The sequence below is a fragment of the Takifugu flavidus genome, chromosome 5 (genome assembly GCF_003711565.1).
Source record: "Takifugu flavidus isolate HTHZ2018 chromosome 5, ASM371156v2, whole genome shotgun sequence".
NCBI lineage: Eukaryota > Metazoa > Chordata > Actinopteri > Tetraodontiformes > Tetraodontidae > Takifugu > Takifugu flavidus.
In genome coordinates, this window is record NC_079524.1 from 8,784,000 (window position 1) to 8,808,696 (window position 24,697).

General features: G+C 43.3%; 3 protein-coding genes and 1 long non-coding RNA gene across 8 annotated transcripts in view; 3 read left to right on the plus strand and 1 right to left on the minus strand.

Moving 5' to 3' along the window:
- The first annotated feature begins 432 nt into the window (after positions 1–432).
- On the plus strand, positions 433–13,312 carry ercc6l2 (excision repair cross-complementation group 6-like 2). Of its 2 annotated transcripts, none has more exons than XM_057031979.1 (20): positions 433–734; positions 1,009–1,424; positions 1,520–1,636; positions 1,738–1,931; positions 2,114–2,207; positions 2,395–2,462; positions 2,556–2,763; positions 2,887–3,027; positions 3,275–3,391; positions 3,526–3,645; positions 3,732–3,803; positions 3,889–4,034; positions 4,188–4,283; positions 4,607–4,706; positions 4,863–5,009; positions 5,199–5,276; positions 6,452–7,313; positions 7,394–7,548; positions 8,363–8,520; positions 9,491–13,312. In XM_057031979.1, exons 1-20 carry the CDS (start codon positions 707–709, stop codon positions 10,629–10,631), a joined length of 4,458 nt encoding a protein of 1,485 aa, XP_056887959.1. In that variant the 5' UTR covers positions 433–706; the 3' UTR covers positions 10,632–13,312. The 2 variants fall into 2 exon arrangements, with proteins under 2 accessions (XP_056887959.1, XP_056887960.1); XM_057031980.1 differs by having other exon boundaries at positions 8,366–8,520.
- A 1,896-nt stretch (positions 13,313–15,208) lies between these two features.
- hsd17b3 (hydroxysteroid (17-beta) dehydrogenase 3) lies at positions 15,209–20,868 on the minus strand. Of its 3 annotated transcripts, none has more exons than XM_057031984.1 (13): positions 20,730–20,868; positions 20,500–20,565; positions 19,722–20,390; positions 17,546–17,592; positions 17,360–17,444; positions 17,133–17,240; positions 16,806–16,873; positions 16,681–16,725; positions 16,109–16,143; positions 15,945–16,026; positions 15,811–15,876; positions 15,593–15,742; positions 15,209–15,508 (listed from the first exon to the last, which is right to left on the minus strand). In XM_057031984.1, the coding sequence occupies exons 3-13, from the start codon at positions 19,876–19,878 to the stop codon at positions 15,398–15,400; spliced, it is 954 nt and encodes a 317-aa protein (XP_056887964.1). In that variant the 5' UTR covers positions 19,879–20,390; positions 20,500–20,565; positions 20,730–20,868; the 3' UTR covers positions 15,209–15,397. The 3 variants fall into 3 exon arrangements, with proteins under 3 accessions (XP_056887964.1, XP_056887966.1, XP_056887965.1); XM_057031986.1 differs by having other exon boundaries at positions 17,360–17,431; positions 20,730–20,859; XM_057031985.1 differs by having other exon boundaries at positions 17,360–17,435; positions 20,730–20,850.
- On the plus strand, positions 17,572–18,484 carry LOC130525335 (uncharacterized). Its single transcript, XR_008950462.1, has 2 exons — positions 17,572–17,708; positions 17,939–18,484. It is a non-coding gene; the product is annotated as an uncharacterized LOC130525335 (long non-coding RNA).
- Positions 20,869–22,524: 1,656 nt separating the features above from the next.
- The window catches only part of ipo11 (importin 11), a 61,625-nt gene continuing 59,452 nt past the window's right edge, over positions 22,525–24,697 (plus strand). Inside the window, exons 1-2 of one of the 2 annotated variants that reach the window (XM_057031981.1) lie at positions 22,539–22,681; positions 23,704–23,734. The gene's annotated coding sequence lies outside the window, so the exon portion shown is untranslated. Of the gene's footprint in view, positions 22,682–23,703; positions 23,735–24,697 lie in introns of both variants that reach the window. The other variant, XM_057031982.1, reaches the window with a different exon arrangement.

Consider the following 24,697-nt stretch of genomic DNA (forward strand, 5'->3'; position numbering starts at 1 on the left):
ATTCTTATAAATCATTTACTTTCTTTTTTCCCGGTGCTTAATGTCCAAAATATTTCTGGATTTTGTTTGTTTTTTGCTATTTCATATATTAGTGTGATGGTTGCCACACATTTGTCAATTAATACTGCAAAAACAAAAACTCTGCTACTAGAACTACACGTTTTCCTGCTAAGTAAGGATTTCACATCTGGACAGACCCGAGTGTCAAAAATCCAGAGTGTTCTTGAACCTTCTTCTACGTCTGACTTGCACACGTTTATCCATTTAATTGAAGCACTTTCGTTACTCACCGGTTTAAAAAAATTAAAAGAAATTTAATACGTACATAAAAGCCTAATCAAATCATTATACTAACAATAATGGCAGATTTGATTATATTTTAATAGTTTTCCCAGTTGGTTATAATAGTGATTTAGAGCAATCGAAAATGTTTCGAAAGTGCGTTTGCCTTCACAAAACTTATAAACACCAGCGGCTCTTGAGCTGCGGCACGTCTATATTGCATTGTTCTCCCTTTCGGGATATAAAAAGACATTTTAATTTAAAGAATGGATGGCAATTTTATTATAACGGCAGCTCCACACCTTATAGTCTGTGACAAGTCTTTGAGCAAAGCGGTTATTGCATTTATAGCCCATAACATCTTCTCAAGCTAGTTAGCATGCTACTGTGACTTTATCCTTCTCACGAAGAACAGGATATTTCTATGGCTACAGATAATTGGGTAAAGAATGGTAAGAAAAAGTTATATGCATATTAACGTTAAATGTTGGCTTTACGATAGACATTGATTTATCCTGCAGCACGACCCCGAGAGACATCCGAATTGAGATTATGTTAATATTTCCTTCTTACATTTGCACTTTTAACTCGTTCAGAATGTTGGTCCTAGGTGATCCATCAGAAATAGTTAGTGTAATGCTTCTGTGCCTTGTTCAATATAATACAACCAGTGTATAAACATATAATTGTTAGCACATAATTTACCTTGAGCTTGTTGTTTACCAGATTCTTGGCAGGTAGGTGACAAATGTCTGGTTCATGACCCAAAAGATGGCACCTTGCAAGAAGCCACCATTCAGAGACTCAGCACCTCTCATGATGAAGATACCATGGCATGGGTTGTCTTAAGCAATCAGAGAAACGATGAACAAGAGGAGGAGGTTGTGCCTGTCTCTAAAATCATAAGAGCAGGCTTGAATCACTGGACTCAGGAGAAACCCATGTTTCCAAGCAGCATCACAGACCCACAGTCCTGTGTGGCCCTAGAGCTGAATGATGCTGATGGAGATAAAGTCCCCTATACTATCAACAGATACCTGAGGAATTACCAGCGAGAAGGGGTCAGGTTCATTTACAATAACTACATTCGTTCCAGTGGTTGTATCCTAGGGGATGATATGGGCCTAGGAAAAACTGTACAGGTAAAAAGCACATCAGCTGCTAGACATTTTTTGTCTTTTATTTCAATGACTTTATTTTGTGTTTGTCTCTCTCACTGTTGTTCTCTACCACTTAGGTCATTGCTTTTCTTTCAGCTGTGCTGCATAAAACAGGCACATGGGTGGATGTCCAGAAAAACAGGCCTCAGTTCCTGCAAAGTCAGTTTACCTCGTGGCAGAATAAGCCAAATAAAGCAAGTATTAAAATATCCTACTTGCATAAAGAAGACACACTTGTCACAATATATAGAGCTTTTTGTCCAGATCCAGCCACTAAGTGAGTGATCTGCTCTAGGTGTTTCTCATTGTGGCCCCACTATCTGTTCTGTATAACTGGAAAGATGAACTGGACACGTGGGGCCACTTTCAGAGCGTGGTGGTCCATGGGTTGAAGAAAGAAGAGGAATTCGCTCGCATCAGGAAGGGACGGACTGAGATTGCTCTTACTACCTATGAGACACTCCGGCTGTGTCTGGATGAGTTTAATGCGTAAGATATGGTTTCATTTTAATTTCAAAACACCATCAGTGCCCAACCCTAAACCGTTTCCTTAAAGGGGCGCTTCTCTCTCTCTCTCCTTTATCAATAAGTAACAATAATCAAGAAGAAATGTGAATTTTCTTATGTTTTCTTTTGAATGTTTTGATGATAACACTTTGTCGTCCATACAGCATTGACTGGTCTGCTGTGGTTGTTGATGAGGCCCACAGGATCAAAAACCCGAATTCACAGATCACTCAGGCCATGAAAGATCTGAAGTGTGAGGTCAGAATTTTCATTATGAAATCAGCCTTTTATGTGAGAATTTAAATCATTTTAATGTGGATTTAATGATAACAAAGAACTCAGTTGTGGCCATTCAAATCCATACTTTTTTTCACAAATTTATCTAAATACATAATTATCCCAAATGGTTAGATTTTGAAATTTGACTTCTTTCCATTTTCATCAGGTCAGAATTGGCCTCACTGGCACAATCTTCCAGAACAACCTTGAAGAGCTGTGGTGTGTCATGGACTGGTATGAAGTAGCATGTCATTTAGTACGTTTGGGTTCAGATGCCTCCTGCTCGGCAACTGACTTATTATCAAACATGATTTAAATTCTATTTAGGGCCATACCTGGTTGCCTTGGCAGCCTGGGACTGTTCAAGACTCATTATTCATACCTGATTGAGCAAGCACAAAGGCACAGTGCAACCAAACGTGCTCTAGCTACAGGAAGGAAGACTGCCAAGGCCCTGGCCAGGAAGATTTCCCACTGGTTCCTCAGAAGAACTAAAGCTCTAATCAAAGAACAGTTGCCCAAAAAAGATGACAGGGTATTTCCGTATTTAATTAATTCAACATTTTTTATTGTTGGTTATTCATTATTAGATATTCTTTCCTTGGTGCATTCCGACGAGGGTTATTGGTGTGAGAAATACTGTGGTATTTTCTTCTAGGTGGTCTTTTGCTCCCTGACAGAATTTCAGCAGATGGTCTATCAGACAGTGTTGGACACTGAGGATGTGACGTTACTCCTGAGGGCTTCAGAGAAATGCAGTTGTCAAAGTGGACGCGCCCGCAGAAGCTGCTGCTACAGCGTCAGTTCACCCTGTTAGCTTTTTATTGAGCTTCCTTAATGACACAATGTGAAGTGTAGTAGTGTTAAGAAAATGTTTTGATTAGATCACCTCCAATTAGGCTGTGATAGGAGAGATTTGTAATATACTTTGTATGACTTGGCCTTTTTTATGTCTAATCACTATTTCTTACTTTTTAATTCATGTAACTTTATGTTGTTTTTTCCCCTCTTTTTCCATATTCTAATTGTATTTTCTTTCATTACAGACAAACTCAGAAGGTTTGAAAGTGAAGCATCTCTACTTTATTTACTTGGCTATATTAAGGAAAGTCTCCAACAATGTAGCCCTACTTAAGTCCACTGCGGGTACCAGCAAGTCTCAGGTAAGAATATGGTGACCAAAAACAGCTTTTATATATTTGCTACTAAAACCAAGACCCTTATTTGACTGTTTAAGTGCTGACTTGATTTGAAATATACATATTTTTTTTACATACAACATACATTTTTTTTGTAGGAAAAATATGTGGGTGCCATTTGTTCAAAGGTATTCCAGAAGTTTCCAGATTTTGTTCGTAGATGCAAAGATGAATCCTTTGAGGCTTTGTCAGACCCAATGTACAGTGGAAAGATGAAGGTATGGTTTAGGATCTCTGTCATTGACGCAATATTTGTTGTGCTCTTGTGGATTAATTATGCCAAATAATCACTTTCCTCCTTAAGGTTTTGGAGAAGCTGCTGAAATATTACCTGCAAAGAAGAGATAAAGTGCTTCTTTTTTCTCTGTCAACCAAGGTGAGTGTTTTTAAAGCAGTTCAGGCTAAAGTGACCTTCAAGTCATTGATCTGCGGACATTTCATGACCATATGTGTTGAACCAGCTGCTAGATGTGTTGGAGAGCTACTGTATGGCACAGGGGCTGGACTACAGCAGGCTGGATGGAACCACCAAAGCCAAAGACCGAGTCCAAATTGTCAAGGAATTCAACAGCTCCTCTCACGTGAATCTCTGCCTGGTGTCCACCATGTTAGTTAAAGAAAAAAATAGAGATGTTTTTATTGTAATTCATATATTGTGATGTTTTTTGCTTTTAAAAATACTTTTTGCATTATTTAATATTTTGTGTCCTATTATATTTTGTTTTCCTGCGATCTACACAAACGCCCTTTGCATAATCAGGGCAGGTGGACTTGGTCTGAACTTTGTGGGAGCCAATGTAGTGGTGCTGTTTGACCCCACCTGGAATCCATCCAGTGATCTACAAGCTATTGACAGGTAGCTTTTGACCTTTTCAACTCTAAAATTTAGTCACATTTTAGGCACGTTAAAGTCCTGAGGGATTTGATTCAGTATTCGTGCATTTTCTTTAACCACACCAGTTACGTTGATTGAAGGTTAAATCTTTTAACACAACATCACCTGGGAAGTTGGGGGTGAAGAGATTTATATAATATTTTTTATTTATTACAGAGAGAATGCTAGTGCCTTATGCACTAGCACGCTTTTTCCTTTTAGGCCCGAGAATGTATCGGCATTGTTAAATAATTATTTATTAATCAGAGTTGATATGCTGAAGAGACATTGGTGTTTCTCCACAGGGCTTATCGCATCGGCCAGTGCAGGGATGTGACTGTTCTTAGACTCATTTCACTGGGGACTGTAGAGGAGATTATCTACCTTAGACAGCTTTACAAACAGGTATGTCCTAACTAATAGTCACGGTTGCATCCTGATACACAATCTGCACCTGATATGCACCTCTCTCTTATTGTACCATTTATAGCCTGAACAACGGTTAAAAAGGTTTCAATTGTGTGCTCTCTGACCTATTTTGGTTTCTTTTCCGTCTTTCAGCAGTTGCAGTGCACGGTCTTGGGTAAGGAGAGTTCACGGAGGTACTTTGAAGCAGTGCACGGCAACTTCAAAGGGGAGCTGTTTGGGATCAAAAACCTCTTCAGGCTGCAGACCCAAGGAACCTGTCTCACCCAGAAGATCTTAGAGGTTAGAATACCCAAAAGCGATGTTTTGTTTTTGTTTAAGTTACATTTTAAAGGATTGTCTCTTTAACTCACATAAAACGACAGTCGCAATTATGCTGCATTTCCTTGGAATGTAGTCTTATATGGTCATGTAAGCTACTACTTGCACTAAACTGGAATGTCACAATGTATTACATGTTCTTCCTGACAGCGTGAAGGACGTTTGGAGGCTGGAATCACAACCACCAGCGTGTACACAGGCGAGGGGCCGACAGAGGAGGGAGTTAGCGTGAGTACTATTGCCCTTCTTGGGGACCCAGAACACAAGGCACACATCTTTCCCATCCCTCAATCTGTCTTCTTTCCCAGGCAGCCCACTCATCCCTCCATTCCCATGTGAAAGAAGGGGTACCTCAAACCCTCTCATGTGTCAGTCAACCAGCTCGTATAAGTTAATTTCTCTGTTTGCTTCAACATTCTTAATTCCATTTTTGGCATTTAATAGCAGTTTATTGTTTCTTACTTTGTGCCAAAGTTATGTGTGCCCCATTTATGAGGAAAAACAACTGCCACCAAATATTCTTATTTTTAATGGAACACAGACAGAGCTGGTTTTCTTTGACATTCACATTATACAGGCATTTGGTGTATAGATTTACAGTAGACAGTATCATTATCATCAGAAACTCCAGTCTATATCCTTACACTTGAATTCCATCAACGTTTGTCCAGAGCTCCAGTGTTTGAGACGTACCAGAACTTTAGACTGGTTGTAGGGAAGTTTTGATGTTTTGTTCAGACTTCATTCCATTCGAACTGAACTGGCCCATCAACTATCAAGTATGAAATATTCTTTAAAAGCGGCAAACCCCAAGTGTAATTTAAATGTCTTGGCTTGTAAATCTTTTTTTTTTTTTACTAAACTTTGAATCTTAACTGGTGGAGCTTCTTTGTTTGCTGCTTTTGCTCTGATGCGGTGAGAAACAGCTGGACATAATTACTTGCTTGTCTTAATGGAAGCTTCAGACCACACCGAAGCCGGTTCTCTGCTCCTCTCTTATTTATTTACACATAGATAGAACATTCAGTAAGATCTTTCTTCCAGCCGTGCTTCCTCCTCCAGTCCGCCCATATTCCCTCAAAAGCACAGAGCAGAACATTGGATGACTTGATACTGCTGAGGTCCAGCAATGCGAGAACAATTATTGTTCTCATTCCTGACTGTTCATATGTATTTATATTTATGTGTCCTATTCATATTTTTTATGTTTTATTATGTACATCTGTTTTGGACTGCATATTGAAGGCTCACACAGCTTTGTGTACTGAAAAAGGTTTGAAAAACAGTTTAGACATATAGTGTTGTTAATATGTATCAGATCCTCAAACCACCCAGAAGGCCACATTTTCTATCTAAATCGGTTCCATCTTCAGCTGTTTGCAGTTTGTTTATTTTCATTTCAGGGATCTGGGAATTCTAGAGTCAGACCAGATGATAAACCAGCAAATGAGAGGCGAGAAGCATTACAGGTCCCCGAAGGAGTGTTAGACTTCAGCAGTGGGAGTGAAGAGGATGAGTGTGAGTTTCTGAAGAATGCTGTGGATACCAAGAGGGGTGGGAATGCTGCCACTGAACCAATGAGTCTCCTACAGCATGGATTCTCTAAGCTACTAGAGAGGGTTAATGGGAAGGCCGAGCTAATAGAAGATGAGAGTTGTCCAAGTGAGAGCTCTGAGGAAGACCTTGAGGATCAAGGGAAGACTGCCTCCTCCATCCCCTGTAACCCAGACAATCACGCAAGATGTCCAAAATTACAAAGAAAAACAGCTGACATCTCCAGTAGTTCAGACAGTGGAGGCAGAAATGAGGGCAGAAATGACAAGACGAGACATCATTGGAAAAGATGGACAAAAGAGGGAAGGACTGGAGGTGAGGAGGGTGAAAAGAAATCCTCACCCAACAATAGCAGACACGGTGACTTCAGCAGGCCCGTCCAGAAATCATACCATGCTGAGGTGTACTCAGATGAATCTGAGGATTTGGACACAGAAATCACGACCAGGCAGAAAGAGAGCACATCAGGCAGTAAGCAAAGGGCAGACTGTAACAAAAAGAGACAACATGTCAGCATCAAGGACAGATCAAAATCCTCTGAAGACGTAGAGATGTTCACATCCTCAGAAGAAGAGCACACTCCTTCAAAGAAAGGCAAACGTGCTCGATGCCATGTCACATCCGTACAGACTAAAAAATCTGGTCCAAGTTCCAAATGTCAGCCCTCGCCAACATCAGGGAGGAGAGCGGGAGCTATCGACAGCGTGCTAGGTCAGGTTCATTCCTATAATTATTTTGGAACTTTCACAAACTGAGTGTCCTTGTCATTGGGTTTGTGTTGTTGTTTAAAGGGCGTGTGCAAGAGGTGAAGTATACGCACTCTAATCAGCGTGTGGTGGGCGGGAGCAGAGCAGAGGAGCTGATCAGCAGAGCTGCAGAACGGGATGTGTTTGAGCGCAAGATGCACTCTCAGCTCCCAGCCAATCACCTCCTAGACAACGCTGAGGTCCGTATGCCGCTGTTTTCCTGCCTGTTGAAATGATTTGGACATCAACTGAAGTGACTTTACCAACCCAAAATTCAAACAATCACTCAAATTTAAGTGATTATTTCCTGCCTGAAAAATAAAGAAGGGACACTCATTTGTTTTTATAATAACAGTCTTTCCAAACATAAAATAAAACTCTTTCTTCAGCAGACCTCTGTCCTGCTTAACTTAAGTGGTGAGAAATAACAGAAAGCAATTGAAAGCAGAGCATGTCTGTAATGCTGCAGTTAGTGCAATTAGAAAAACGCTAACAGAAGTCCTCTTAGAAACATGCTGAGTCACAGCAAACAGGCTACAGAAACACTGCGACATCAGACTGAACTGTGAACTGATATTTTTTTGCAAGCAACAGTACCAGGACTAATGACATGAGCCGGATATATCATTCATTAATTCTATTGACATCTTATATTTTATGTTTGATTCTCATGATTACTCAGGATGAAGCACTCCCGTGTCAGCTCAATACGGGGGCGTTTCCCTTTATTTCTAAAAATGGGATGATTCCATTTTTCAAGAGAGGGTGGCAACCATAGTCAGGCTGCGCATCTCTGTCCCACACCAGTTCAGCAACAGCCTGCACTGTTTCGCCAATTTTACCGAGTAGTTAGAACGAAGAGTTGGATCTGTTTATAGCTTTGCACATCATGTGTTGTATTTTGAAAGATATACATCAGATGGGCAGGTAGTATGTTAGTACAGCATACTGATGAGAGGTAACAGAAGCCCAGACACCGATATCAGTATTCTCTTCTGTAAATCTTGATTGTAGCAGAGCCTGTCAGCGAGCCCAGCCAATCGGCCCTGCCCTTCAGCTGTTAGATCGCAGAAGCCCAGTGCAGACCATCCAGTAATCTTCACCAAAACCAGTGTGCACCATACCAGACACACCACCTTCATCGTTGGAGAGACCCCACAAGCCATACGCAGGTAGGGCAAGTGAAAAAACAACCGGGACATGAGATGGACTGAATAGATGGTTGGGCATGAAAGGTTGAAGTGGTGACCAGCAGGAACATTAAAAAAATGTTTAAACTGTAATAAAAGAGTTTTTGAGAGGAGGAAAGGGCTGAAAATAATGTGCGGTTTGAAGTCGGCATGTCCGCTTCAAAGAAATTCCTTGAAATTGTAGAGAGACGGTTCAAAAATCGCCACAGATATGATGTCTAGCACCCCCACCTGGGCCTTTGTGTGCGTGTGTTCAGCGAGACCACCGCTGAGATTTCCCTTCCACCTATTTCCCAGGACCGTGCCAAAGATTACCTCGTTATGTTCATGCCTGACAGTGCAGGAGTTTTCTCCTTCACAACCGCAGACCTCCTGAGACTAACCAAAAATGATCGCCTCAGGACTTCCAAACCCACACTGACGCACACACGCGCAGCCTCAGAAGAATGCACACACACACAGACACACACACAAGTACACACCTCTGTCCCATAATATCGCCTCCGCCCACTGCCATCAAAAACACTCATATAGACGCACAGACACCTTTTGTGGTACTAATCTCACTTTCCGAAGGGAAGCCTGTTTCTGCCCCCCATGGCTGAAGTTATATTGACGTCCCCTTAATTAACCTCACTGTTTTAATGATTTAAGTCCACAGGCATGTCACGTTTTACTGCCATCACTTTTAATTTATTGTTTTTCCACTGAAACCCACAAATGTTAGTAACACCATCATAACACGGCTCTACCACCAGCGACCTGTGGTCAGAGCAAAAGCTTTACAACCTGCCTACAGGGTGAAGAAAACCACCCCATGCTCCATGAGACTCTATACGTAGACTAACGCTAATCCTAAACCACAACTTGTTGAATAACGTCGCATCGCATATATAAATTAAAGTGTCTAAATATGTTGTTTTCTTTCCTGTGTATTTTTCACATTTGTTAGGCAGCAGCTAGAGGAAATGGCGGTGAAATTCCAATTCCCCTCGGTGCACCAGTTTGCTGCGGAGCTTCTCCGAAGAGACCCGGGGCAGAGGGTGACTTGGCTGAGGCAGTATTACACGTCTCTGGACCGTCCCGGCCTGTCTACAGTCACAGACAACTTCCCGCAACCTGACTCAACGCGGAGCACCTCCTCTACATCCACAATAATAGCTGCTATGGAAACTCACGCAGACACCAGAACCTTACAAAACTGTTGTCAGTTAGCCCAGAGAACTCCTAAATACACTCGGAGGAATCCTAAATCCAGGCCTGGAACCCCACAAAACAGTGTTACTTCATCACAGAAAAAGCCCAGAAAACCACAAACTGGTGCTGAGGAACCCCATAAAAGTGAAAAAGTCTCCCGCAAGAACAGTCTAGGTGCTCCGAGTGATGTTCCTAGTGTGCAGTCAGAGTGTCAGGAAGAGATGGTCTGCAGGACCAGAGAACACAGGAGGACAAAGAGAGCCAGTGTTTCTGGTTCTGGAGCTTCCAGGGCGGGCGGCGGCGTTGGCTCGGATCAGGCCAGCAGCAGTGGTCTGGGGTCTGCGGAGGCAGACAGAGACGGCCGTTCTTCTGCGGACCTCAGCCATGACACGTCCGCCATGTTGTCCAAACCCACAGCACAGGAACATCGGCAAGAGCCAAAATCATCGACCGGGACCAGTGAAAATGTTCAAGGCCAAAGGGAAAATGTTGAGAGCCCTAACACCCCCAGGCAGAACACACCTACCTCCCTTCACAGTTCCTTCCTCACTGACCTGATAGGAGACACCTCCATCCTTGACGATTTACTAAAACCCAAGTCAAGAAGCGCCCAACGGACCCCCACCTGCTCATCAGTAAGGTATCCGGCGACACCGACCCCCGGAAGGAATTTCAGCACAGACTCGAAAACCGAGCAGACCCGATCAAAAGGCAGTCGCAAAGACTTCTGGGACATTCTCAGCGAGGGTAACGAAGAGAGTATTAACAGACTAACGGACCCAGCAGAGGTGAGGAGGGTTTGTATCAACACTAACTTTGCAGCTGGAAGCAGGTCTGGAGAAACGGAGGGCAAAAGTCTCTGGAAGACTAATGAGAAGTTCCTGTGGAAGAAATAATGTCACTTTTAGATCAATTTGAACCCTCTTTTAACTCTTGTCTATTATTTAAACGACTGTTACTAGCTTCATTTTCTTGAATTTTAAAATCCTGCCTATTGTTTTTTTACTATTTGATCCATTTTTGAGGGGTTTGTTGAAATCAGTGCATAATGTGATGGCAATGTGGGGGGAGGGGGAAGAATTAAAAAGGATGTTTTTGAAATATTCAGTAAAAACATCTCAGTCCCCGACACTCCTCTCCCGCTCCACACGAGCGCATACAGTATGCTGCGGGTTGAGTTGACCTCGCTCACCGTTCGGCACAAACTCCACTAAAGTGCCCTGAAATCAAAACTATTGTTCAGACTTAAATCATCCTCATCCTCACCCGCACAGACACAACTCGATCTCAAACCGACATTTTCTTGACGTTTTCCCGATCCCCAAATATGTGGAGCAGAAAAAAGGTCTTTTGAGCGTGGGACCTCTTTCTGCTGTCGCGCGGCGCCCAGAGGAGAGCTGCTGTGTGCAAGCGTTGTTTTGTCAAGCACAAATGTAAAGGTGCTGATAGCCATCAAATGTGGGAAAAAAACGAGGTGGCGTGCAGCTCAGGAAGTGTACGCGGACCACTGGGTGGGGGATCTCAACCGAGACCACACACATCACACCGTTTCAGCCCGAAGTTGACAAAAGCCAACAAACTCCTGCCAAACCCGTTTTTCAGCCATGTTGGACGATGTTAGCTTAGCATTAGCATCGGCTGGCGTTCTGACATATCTCGGATTATCCTTTACACAACCTCCTGTGTCCGTAGCACTATTGGAGTGTCAGATAGTGGTGTTTTATTACATATTGGGGAATTTTTCCATAGTGTGAGCTGTACCGCGGTGTTTTCCACCTCACCCATCAGTGTCTTGTCTCCTCATGTCAAGGTCTGGATGAGACGTGTGTTTAGGTTTCCAGTCACTTTAACCTGGGTGTCTGTTTGAGTCTTTTATAAACCACACATCCAGGCAGAGCGGCAGGCAGGCGGCTCTGGCCATGCTGGTTTATTTGCAGAGATCAAACCGTGACACCTGATTTGATTTGATGAGGCGAAGGCCGTGAATGAGCGCCGACCCCCGTTGACCCAGGTCCCGAGTCATTTACGGCTCAGGTTTCCGTCCGGTCAATCTGCAAAGCGTTAAGGACTCGCTGATTAAGAGCTCTGCTTCACATGGAAATGAATTTGTGAGTCTGTTGACTCTGCTGGACCAAGTACGTACTAGCGATCGGCAGTGGATCACATTTGGAGCTCCGATTGTCTTTTAGTTAGACTTTGCTGGGACTTTTATGGCTCTGGAGCGCCAGGCCCGGCCGGGCTGCTGCTGATGTCACCTTTGTAAGAGGCCGAGCTGGTGAATTCCTACAACTGCAGAACTCTTTGCTGCTCAACTCTTGGAACTGAAATGTTGATTTTTACATTTTTTATTTTTTTTTGCACTCGGCACCTTCCCCACAGCTCCGTGCGATACCTTCAGCATCCAGTGGGATTCCAGGGCCCAGACAGACTTGTCCTCTCTGGTCTGACATCATTCCTATGGGATGGAGGGACCGTCGTCCCGGTACAAAAGGAATGGAAACTTGCGTGCTTCCCTGTGGGGTAAATATTGACAGAGCGGATATGTAAACGTACAAAAGCAAAGGCCTCTCTGAGCTGCAGCGACTCGTCTGTTGCGCTGCCAAAGTCCTGTGCGTCACTGGATCCATTGTTTACCGTACGGAGGTCTCGGTAAGCAGGCGACGGCCTCCCTGCCCCAGCTGCAGCTCCTCTGCTGTTTACGTTTGCTCGGTCCTTTGCCTTGAAGTGAGGCTACATAAGCAAAGCCCGGGCCACATGTGAGCGCGGGGCTGCCGGAGAACTGGCCCACTCTTTCTTTTACCCTTTTTGATCCCTCTCAGCCTCCAGATTTCTTTTGGTCACCTCGCTTTAAAATGAGATTTATCTCAAAAAATGTTCAAACCCTCCCCGACGTCTGAGGGAATTATTGAGCTCTGAATATAAAGGTATAGAATTTTTACTGTTTTTTAAACTCCAGTGCCAATACTGGAAAATTATAGGAGGTGCAGGTTTTGTGTATTGTGTGTCTGAAGGTTGTGGTCTTGACCTTGGCTCCTGGGTGGGCTGTGGCGGCTGCGGGTTCCACTTGGCTCATCTCTGGACCCTCGTGTTTACTAAAACAACAAGCGAGCAGTGTCCACGGAGGAGAGAGGAGTCACGCAGGGAGCATCATCAGAAGCAAGCCCTCTTCTCCTTTTCTTTCCCCCAGCTCAAACACACACAGAGTCCCGACCACCCACACACACACGCCACCGCGGCTCGCTGACACGAGAACGACTCGCCTTTCACCCCTTCCTCAATGAATCTTTCATCTGCTCGAGGCATCAGACACGTCGAAGCTGGCCCGACTTCATATCTGTGCTATAATGTGATCCAGGGATGGTAAAATCGTTGCTCCACCGTGCATGTTGATGCTCCTGCTAGCCTGTTATTATGCAGTAATAAAGTACCATTTGATAAAACACCGTTTGATGTTGGAGACACTTTGAAAATTGAAGATTAAAAGCTGGCAAAAATGAATTCTAGCTCACCTCAGGCGAAGAATACCCCCAGCCTTCATCAGCTGTTGTAAAAATGAACATATTGTGTTCATATAGCAGTTGTTTGTGTGTGTGTGTGTGTTGTGGGGAGATGTAGACAACACATAACCTTGAAATATGTGAGGCTTCATCACATTATATTATATTTCACACATTTAAAGTGATCACACATAATATTAATTTGATTAAAGGGTTGTGTGTATGTGTATTCAAGCACTGCACAAAGGTAGGTGTGTGTGTGTGTGTGTTTGTGTGTGTGGTGCGACTTCAAGTTGCCGAACAGAAAAAACCTTTGCCTGTTTCGCCATCTAGCGGTTATATTGAATATTACCTGCGAGTGTGTCAGAGGACTTACTTTAAAATTTAAAAATTCATACCGTTATTAGAGAAAATTACCATGTGTAATAAAATGTGACTGAATATTTTGGAAAAGTATCAATATTTCCATTTTATGTAGAAAAAGATATCTTTAAAAAAATGATTTTCACAACTACACCTTTGTATTCACTGTGAAATAATATTGTCGAGGTGCAGGGAGACCTGTTAAACTTAGTCCTATTCAAAAGAACACACAGCAGATTAAAAGAAAGTCTTTTGTCAGCTTTCACAAATGGATTGTTAGGTCATTCTAATTCCTTCACGGTGCTGTCTGACTGTTCTGGCGGAAGATGACTTCTTTTTCTGTCAGGCCAGACGTGGCTTGTCCAGGTTGCTCTGACCGTCCCTCTCCTGCTCTCCATTTCTGAGCAGCATATTTCCTGTTCCCTGCCCTTTCTCTCATGGGGAGCATCAATTATCAGGGCTGCCTATACAGCCCAGTCACCCCATGATTAGTGACTCTTAGGTAAAACATCCCTGCAACATGTGCTGCAAACAGTCCTGCAGGCCTTCTGCTGCAGAAGCTCAGGTACATGTGGGGGAATGTTTGTGCATGCTCCAAACACTGTATATCATCCTGTGAGCAGCAGGCCATCAAGCCCACCTCTCCACAACCTCCTCGGTTCTCAGGCCCCATGCCGAAACTCATCAATTCTCTTCCACCCCCGACCGCTTGTGTGCATGTCAGACTAGTGACTGACACCTGAACTCATCAGAGAGGAGAGGTAATGTGAGTTACAGGTGCGCACGTGTGCATGCAGAATTCAGGAGACTCTATTTTCATATATGAAATGGTGTCACCTCAGTATCCTTCCTATTGATTGGACACATTATTTTTTGAAAATGCATTATTCATAGAAAATGTAGAAATATGACTTTAAGTCTGTTTATTTCTGTTGTCAGATTTTTCAAATGTACATTCAAAAATCAGGTGAATGCAGCTGCAATATTTGAAATACTTTGATAGATTTTCATCACAAAGCTCAAATGTTAAACTTCCCTGAGTACTAAGGTGATTGGACTCAAGCCCTAGGAAGATTTTCTTTTTTAATATCAGTTGGAAATAAGGCAACTGATGTTTTTGCTGGGTTTTTTGGTTTTTGCAGAGGTCCAGCTGAGTCTGTGGACGACCCTGCCAGGGAGGGCTGTCAAAACTTGGTTCTGATTTTCAAAAACCACCGATTTAGAGGTCTTAAAAGAACCGTTTGTAGCAGCACTTAGGTTATTTAGATTGTACATCTGCTTTCATCTCTGTTTACCTGTGGCTTCATTTCTCACAACTCAGTCTCATATTTTGCTATCAAATTAGGCAGAAACAGAATTTGTAAGTCTAGATCCATTACATTTGAAATAACGGTGAATTAGTCAACATTCAGGCCATAAATGGACCAAAAAAAGCATCATCTTAACAGCCAAACATTAGTGAGCAACAGTGCATGTGTGGAAAGGACCCGAGGAAGATGCGTGAGACGACTCTGAACTCAGCCTGATTTATATGCAGACCTGTGGAATCAAAATCAACATTGTGCGTGAGCGGAAGGCAAAATGAGCACATAAAACAGAGAAATTCAACCTGATTCAGTCTTCGGGAGAACTGTGAAAAGGTTTTATTGCCTCAAAATTCCATTTAAAGGTTACAAGTTGCAGATCAGTAAATAAATACCTTGGGTTTTTGGGTTTAAAAACGTTGAGCTTGACATCATGTCTACACATAATTAAAGTGACAAACACTCGGTACATTTTGGAGTCACCGGATTTTACAATTCCTATTTGGTGCCTTGGTCCTTTGCCGTTTTCCTCTTGACATAGTTGTTTAGGCTGCGTTGCGTAGCCTCGGCGTAGAGAAGCTTGAGAGGGATGTGCTGCAGTACCCAACCCTGTTCACACACAGATCACAGGCAAGTATCAGGCAAGTCTTTTTTCCACTGTTAATGAATGTATCCTGTGGCTCTTTCTCTCACCATAATGATGTGACTGACATTGCCGTACGTTTTGTCTCCTGCTCTGAGGTACAACAGGGAACGCTGGACAAAGTCTTCTGGAGACAGAGTCACCATGTTGGTCTGCTGAAACGCCGCCATTCGAGTGGAGACCCCGAACGGAGACACCACCTGAAACCCAAGGAGGTGATCAAAGAGGGCGGCAGTGGTTTAGGAGGTGGCGGAGCCTCAGGAGGTACCTGAATAATGATCCCTTTGTCTTTGTATTCAGCTTGAAGGCCTTGAGAAAATCGCTCCACAAACACCTGCAGGGATGGAAAATACCTGTGAGGGCGCAAATGAAGAGCGAAAGTCCAGGAGCGCAGGTCTGCACCTTGGAGGCGGCGTACAGGGTGTACATGGGGAATGGAATGGAAGCAATTCCTGAGGACACGTTCAAAATCAGGCCTTTCCCTCTGTGGAAGGAGGACCAACGTTTACAGGTGTGTGTAAAATCTTGGGTTACTTCATCTGACCATGTAAACATGGGAAGAAAACCTGTTCTCCATGCCAGGAAGAATCATTTTGCACATCTGGGGAAATAAAAAGAATGAAATGTCAAAAAGATTTTCTTTTCTTCTTCCTTACTTCCTACTTTTCTTGTGTATTTCTTTGTTTTATCTTTTTTTAAATTATGTTATCATTTGTTTCATTCAAGTGTTTCTTAGTACTCCTCGTGTGTGTTTTCTTTTTAGGACAGGGTTTTTCCTTTTAGGTGTCGCCCAGGGTTCGTCTTGATTTGACTTCCTGTCAAACCTCCCTTATCTGATCATCCTTTGCTCCCTCCATCCGTCTGTTTTTCTGGCTCAACTTGTTCTTTTATCGTCACATCAGAAATATGGACTCTGCACTGACTTTAGAGGTGCATTCAAATGTGAACTTTGTTCCTTTTGTATGCAAAGATTCTAAACACTGGAGATGTTTAATGCATTTAAAGTTGAAATTGACTTTTCGAAATTCGATCCTTCCTTCACTTTTGCATCCAGGGGAAAACCACCATGATAGAGAGGTCACTTCCTGTCCCCTTTTTTATTTGCTTTTTTAAAAAATGTGTAAAAGCAAACTCCTACCTTGACAACAGTTCTCACATTACAGTTAATCACCCGTGTCACGTCCTGAAATGAGAAACGGTTGTTGGAAGCTGACAATACAATAATAACACGTTATTTAAAGGGAACACCTTATCTTCACTGACCTGGTCCAACTCTTTAGAATCAAGGAATTTTGAGGGGATGTAGTTTGGCAGGATACCTACATTATTGACTAGAACACATAAAGAATACTAATTACAGAAGAGGAGAGGGGAGGAGAGGAGAGGAGAGGAGAGGAGAGGAGAGGAGAGGAGAGGAGGAGAGGAGAGGAGAAGAGAAGAGAAGAGAAGAGAAGAGAAGGCAGAGGAGAGGAGAGGAGAGGAGAGGAGAGGAGAGAGGAGAGGAGAGGAGAGGAGGGAGAGGAGAGGAGAGGAGAGGGGAGGGCAGAGGAGAGGTGGATCTTTTAATATTACATGTGGTGTTAATCCCACCTAGAACTCCAATGTTCAGGTCCCTGAGCTGGTCCTCAATTTCACCGAAGACATTTTCCTTTACAAAATCTGTCACTATGACTTTCACGTTCCTTCCAGTGGTGTCAGCTGACAAGAAAAATAAAAGGAGCCATTTAGCAACATGCTTGCCATCTTTGTCCATATATTCATAAGCAGGTCTTTTTTTTTAAAGCTGTTAAAATAGAATTTAAAAAGCATTCCTTTACTTATTTCCGCAGCCACCTGGTCCAACGTCTCCTTATTCCTACTCATGATCACAACGTTCATTCCTCGTTTGGCTAACTGAGAGAACCGGCAGCGCAGTGGTGAATGGTCAGATAAGAAAACCCAGCAGAGGTGACGAATCAAAATACAACATTTTCCCCGACGTGATAATAATGTTACTTACGTACCTCAAATGCATAAGCTCTTCCGATGCCCTCTGAAGAGCCGGTCACCACTAAAGGATGAGAAACATGAAAGCATCCGTTAAGGTTCCTGCACCATCTCCTCTCATCACCAGGAGCACCGTCAGCCAAAGCTGCACGCCATCATCTCCCGTCCTGCTGCTCCCAGGTAGTTCCCACGATCTTGTTTGTATTTGTGGTAGTGGTATTTGTTTTCACTATTCCAAACCCATCCTGTCCTAACGGGTCGTACAGTGTCTTCCTAAGTTCCGAGAAAGAATTTCCTGAGAACAAACAGAACCTGCTGGTCTTCTGAGTTCTCTCCCGTCTCCGTCTGATCATGCCTATGAAGGAAACAGGCCCTTCTTTCACTGACAGATTATTTTTTTTATTTTTCAGGACTGGGAAATTTGGCAAAATTTGGGAGTTTTGGCAAAGAAGGCATGGACTTTGGCTGTGCTCTTCTGGATCAGCTCCCAGTGTTTGTTTAGGATGCTTCTCTGAATTCTTTGCAAGAAACCACACGTTCCCAACTGGCTGCATCCCTGTGAAAATTCTTAAGTAATAATGATATTTCTTTCCTGCACTGTTGTTCCAAACTGTGGCTCTTGTGACACATCACCACTGGTGACCACGAACATTTGGGGGTCCAAGCAACAACCAGCAGAGGCTCGACAGACACTCCAGAAGCTTCAGCCTGCCTCAGGAGCTCCAACCTGTTGGTGCTTCCGTTCTTCAAGGAATGTTAGCTTTGAAAGTTTGTTTGCTTTGCTGATAAATCCTGGGGTGAATTTCTTACAGGGTTTTGATTATGAACATTATAATAAGAAAAGCCCTTTATTAACACACTCTTATAATTGATTATAACATTTTTTCTGATGTTTTATGAAATTTGATGGCACTGTCAGATATCAATTTACCCATTAAATCACCCTGGACAAGTAATCTGTCTATTACAGGGCCCACATGCCATTCAGACCTTTTGATCTCTAATTAAGCTAATGAGTATTTACTATATAACCATATATATAAAATATATTATTCTCTGTCAGTGAAGATAATGAAACAATAATAAAGCAACACAACTATATATCAATTGGGCACTAAAGACTCTGGGAAATGACTCTGGCCTCAGCGTGTGGTTTAATTGGCTCTGAAAACGAGAATTAAGTGCTCGGCCGTTCCGAACAGTACGTGAGGATTGGGAGAAGGGCTATCCCAAAGTCCATATTTAGAAGTGTAACAAATGTCAGCAGACAATAAAACACAGGACTGCACTGAAGATAATTTGTTGTGAAATGAAATGACATTGGAGCTTAAAAAGGAAGGGAAACTTGTCTCAGCATGAGTTCATTTAATTGGTCCCATTCTGGCTCTCCCAGATGCTTCTAAAGGAAACAGGAAGAGATTTGAATCTGTGAGAGAATTTTCCACGAAAGTAGAGATTCACCGTAACCCTGGCTGCGTTCTCACAGTTGCCTTCACGTGTCCTGTTATTGTTCCCCAGCTCATATATAGGTAAATTTGCCATCACCAATGGAAGAAATGCTAATCTTATCTCCTTATCTTTAATTTCCTCAGTTAATTCATTCAAATATCAGATTTCTCTTGGGGTGCAGAGCAGATTCCATAACCGATGATGAATATGCACCCGCTCATCTCTTTCTCTATTGGTAGATTGCTGTATTTGCATCTCTATCTGTCCTCTTCCCCTCTCCTTCTCCTTTTTTTAACCAGCCAGCCTTCAGCAGGAGGGTCCCCCCATATGAGCCTGTTGGTTTCTTCCAGTCACAGGGGAGTTTTTTCTTGCCACTGTTAGGCGTCAGGCCCTGGGGTCCTGTAAATCGCCTAGAGGCAATTATAATTGCCGAAGACGCTATATAAATAAAGATTCACTGGAAAAAATACCTTCTGCAAACATAAAGATTGCATCAGATATAGCAAGTTCAACACATCTTAACACATTCAGGCTACTTTAGACTTTCTGGTCACGCATCTTATGCTTCTGTGACAAAGGAATGTGAGCTTATTTGAGTCACTTTTTGGCTAATGGGTAATAGTATAACCTACCGAATAATGGAATGTGAGCTTATGTAAGGCACTTTTTGGCTAATGGCTAATAGTATAACCTACCGAATAATGTTTAACACACATATACATAGACAGACAGACACGTACTGACCTGCCCACTCTCCCATGGATGTCATGAAGGCATTCGGCAATGGAAAACAAAGTTTGGGGAAAAGCATCCTGCTGAAAATGAGAAGTTTCACTCCATAGTAGACAAAGACTACAGTCCCCACACAAATAAAGAACTGCTCGCTGAACTCCATGCTCATTTCTGGGCGCCTGCTGCTCTGACAGAAGGTAGTTTCATCATTCACTGTAAATGAAAGTTGGGGAAGTTGGGACTAAGTGTACCAGAACAGGGGGCACGCCCAGTTCTCTCTCTCTGGCTCTCTCCCTACACACACCTACAACACACACATGTGCACGCCCACAGACTTACACGCACATACACATTTTAGATTGCCCTGATCCCGGTCAACTATAAGCCGGACTTTAACCATTTCTTATTTTAACCAAAATCCAAAATACTGAATACAGAACAGTAAGAATGTTTTGATATGTAACAAGGAGGTAAGGAGGGCCAGCTCTGTCCTGGAATGTCCCCTGGACTCGGTGGAGGTGGTGGGAAACAGGAGGATGATGGCTAAGCTGTCATCCATGTTGAACAACACGTCCCACCCCCTACAGGACACCCTGGCAGCACTGGGCAGCTTCTTCAGTGAGTGGCTGCTCCACCCTCGCTGTGTGAAGGAGAGGTATCGCAGATCTTTCCTGCCGGCTGCTGTCAGACGGCACAATAAACATACAGACTGAATATTATATATTCTGATATGTATATTGTTGAACTACCTGAAGGGAACATCACAGATGTGCAGGACAGTTACAAATACCTGGGGATCCCACAGGCAAATGGTAACCACGAGGAGGCAGCTAGGAGGTCAGCCACAGCCAAATACCTGCAGAGGTTAAGACAGGTCCTGAAAAGTCAGCTGAATGGTAAGCATAAGATCCAGGCCATAAACACCTACGCCCTGCCAGTAATCAGATACCCTGCTGGCATAATACCCTGGCCACTGGAAGAGATACAAGCCACTGACATCAAGACAAGGAAGCTCCTCACCATGCACGGAGGGTTTGACCCTAAGTCCAGTGTCCTGAGGCTGTACACAAAGCGAAAGGAAGGGGGCCGAGGACTAGTAAGTGTCCGAACTACTGTCCAGGAGGAAACAACAAGCCTCTGAGAGTACATCAAGAAGATGGCCCCCACTGACCCACTGCTGAGTGAATGCCTCAGGCAACAAAAGCCCACCAAGGAGGAGGAACCTGAGGGGCTATCATGGAAGGACAAGCCCATGCATGGAATGTACCACTGACAAATTGAGGAAGTGGCTGATATCGAGACAACATACCAGTGGCTGACAAAGGCCGGACTGAAAGACAGCACAGAGGCACTAATCATGGCTGCACAAGAACAGGCCCTGAGCACCAGAGCAATAGAGGCCAGGGTCTACCATACCAGACAAGACCCCAGGTGCAGACTGTGTGGAGATGCCCCTGAGACAGTCCAGCACATCACAGCAGGGTGCAAGATGCTGGCAGGCAAGGCATACATGGAGCGGCATAACCAGGTGGCTGGCATAGTGTACAGGAACATCTGCACTGAGTATGGGCTGGAGGTCCCAGGGACCAGGTGGGAGACACCTCCGAAAGTGGTGGAGAACGAGCAGGCCAAGATCCTGTGGGACTTCCAGATCCAGACTGACAAGATGGTGGTGGCCAACCAGCCTGACATAGTGGTGGTGGATAAACACCAGGAGACAGTGGTGGTGATAGATGTAGCAATCCCGAGTGATAGCAACATCAGGAAGAAGGAACACGAGAAGCTGGAGAAGTACCAAGGGCTGAAGGAGGAGATAGAGAGAATGTGGGGCATGAAGGCAACAGTGGTCCCAGTAGTGATTGGGACACTAGGGGCAGTAACACCCAACCTGAGTAGATGGCTCCAACAAATACCAGGAACCACACCAGAGATCTCTGTCCAGAAGAGCACAGTCCTAGGAACAGCTAAGATCCTGCGCAGAACCCTCAGACTCCCAGGCCTCTGGTAGAGAACCCGAGTCTGAAGGAAGGAGGCACCGCCCAGGAGGGCGAGGAAGAGATTTATTATTGTATTCACCCTCTGTACCATGTACAGGTATACAGGAGCTGAGTATCCATTTACCTGGATTATTGTATATACACATCGTCTTTGTATATTCCTAATTGTATTGTATTGTATTCTATTTTATTTCTATTTTTATTTTATTTTTCTCTGCGTGCTCTTGCTGTTGTTGCGCTGAAAAGTTCCTTGTGTGGGACAAATAAAGGACCCGAACCCAAAATTGACAATTTGTAGTTTGGACTGTATAACACAGTCATAGTGATTTTAATGTTAAAACTTGTAACGGTCCAGCATAAAGCATCTAAATGTAAAATGGAGCCATGCATGGCTTACATAAATCTAAGCGGTCACTGATTAACCATACATTTTGGGATTATATTTTTATAGTTAACCCAAGTAATGGAAACATTATGAAGGAAGAGTATCAAAAGGTTAGTAAATAACAAAACAAAGTCTGAAGAGCGCTTATCACCCTTGTACTTGTTTGAATGTACATTTGCATTCGAATTTTGTTGCTTTTATCCACCATGCATTTTATTTGTTTCTGGGTGACTTCAACTGTTAATGTATCTTAGACTGATATTTAAAAAAAGATAATTCCATCTCAGTGGGGCCGACCTGTTTAAATAAAGGTTCAATAAAATTAAAAGTAAAGAATATTGATAGCGATTCATTTAATTTGATAGGGTATCACACGTTTTAAGACAGATGACATTCATGCAACTGCTGAGACAACATACCCTCCAGATGTAGAGAGACCGCTTCATCCTACGTCATCATTGTGCGCCTGCTGCGTTGGTCGCGCCATTCCTACAAGCGTGTGTTTTCATCTCCTGTTACATTACCATTGACACAGCTTCAGTTGCCGCTCTACAACCGCAGATCCTGATTTTCTACGGCCAGGCTTCTGGGTGAGTGCACGTCTACATTTACATTTCCTTTACGAAACATCTTATTTGGCCCTACAGACGCTGTCGGCCCTGCGTTTTGTGTTGAAATGTAGCTTGTTAGCTTGCTAAAAGTTAGCGTTGGGTCTTGTTGTGTCTGTTACTGTTACTTATCAGTTCCCTCTTTTGTCGTTTGTTTTGTTTATTAGACTGCCCTAAGAGAAAGGAAGGAACCTTCATTATAAATGTCAAATGCAAATGATAAACTGTAAATTTAACCGTAAGGTTGTAGTTGCTGTCGTTTCTACGACCATCACTGCCTTTCCCCTTTATGTTTCTTTAAAAGAAAATAAGAGACTCGTGTTTTCCCATGGGATTTGGTCGGTTGCGTTACGACAGTGAAATATTTATCACCCCAACATTTACAGATCGCGACAGTGACTCATGAATAGCAATTCTTTTCCATCATTTCATCATGCATTGATCTAGTGGCAGAATGTATTTAAGAACAGCGAACTCTGAGCCCATATATTGATAGAAGCTAAAATAAAGTATTAAACATCATTCAGTCACCCCCCCGCCAAATAAGCCCCCCCAGACTCAGCGGTGACATGAGCATTCACTGGCTCATCAGTCTTTTGTCTACCTGCTACATTGTCCAGTTCTGCCCTTTACATCCACCCCGATTTTTCCCTATTTCAGACGTATTTACAAGTGCAACAGTACGGTCAATCCAGTTTATAGATTCCAGCACCTAGTATTTACCCCAGCAACACCATAAAGGAAGGAAAACCTACTTTAAACAGAAATAATGGCATTAATACTTTTGTACATTGGACAAACGGAGGCCTTTCTTGAATGGGATGTCAGATATTCTCAAACACGCGGAGGTTTGATATCAGCTCATCTGCAATGTCGGTCTGTTTCTCATCTTCCTCTCCTTGACAATACTGCACATCATAGATTCTCTGTGGGGTGTTTGCAGCCAGTCACAGCAACACCAGGCAACAAACCATTTACCAGCACCTTTCTTTCATTGTCTGCAGATTTCTACAACACAAACAGATGAATCTCCTGGTAGGCATGCCGACCGCGCACCTAATAAAATGAAAAGCTCAGGATTTGCAATCCAGAATCATCACTTGCTTTCAGAGTTCACACACTGGCCTTTAAGCAAATTTGATTTTGTGTTTAGTCACCATCCAGACTGGGAGACTTTGATTGAAAGTCTGGGCAGCAGTTCAGTTATTTTACTTTCTCCTAAGCCCTCTCCTTAGGCTGTTGTAGGTCTGTTTGAATGTGAATTGACACTCCTTCCTTTGCACACTTTGGTCAAATGTTTGTGAAGTTCCTTTAAATTGTCAAAGTAGCTTTTTTGCCACTTTTTCCATGGCTGTTTTCACTTTTGCAGCTTTTTCTCCCCGATCAGCTTAACCATGACTGTCTTCTCTCAGCCGTGGTGCTGAACTGTTGTCGGTGAATCTGGTTCACTGTAAGTTTAGCCTTCACTATCATTGTGCTTCTGCGCCATGAAATGCAGTGATTGGCGATATTTATAAACACTGGCTGGCCCAGAGAAAAGTGAAGAAGAGTTTTAATAATTAAAAATAGAAGTATTCCCTTCTACACACTGAACTCAAGGGATTGGGACTGAAAAGCTGAGATAAACCCTAATCAGTGAGCCCAATTGAGTAAAAAAAGACTTCAATTTGCTAGGGAGCATAGAGAGTGGACTCTGAAGCAATGGAAGGTCATATGGTCTGATGAGTCCAGATTTTTCCTGTTCATGAGGATGGTTGCATCAGGGTGAGAAGAGAGGCAGATGAAGTGATGCAGCCATCATGCCAAGTGCCTGCTCCACAAGCTGGTGGGGGCAGTGCTGTAGCCTGGGGTCACCGCAGTTGCTCTGGTTTAGGTTGTGTTCCCAAAGAATGAGGTCAGCTGACTAACCTGAACTTCCTCAATGACCAGGTTATTCCATCAATGGATTTTCTTTCTCCTCTGATGGTTTGGGAATATTCCAAGATGACAGTAATGACA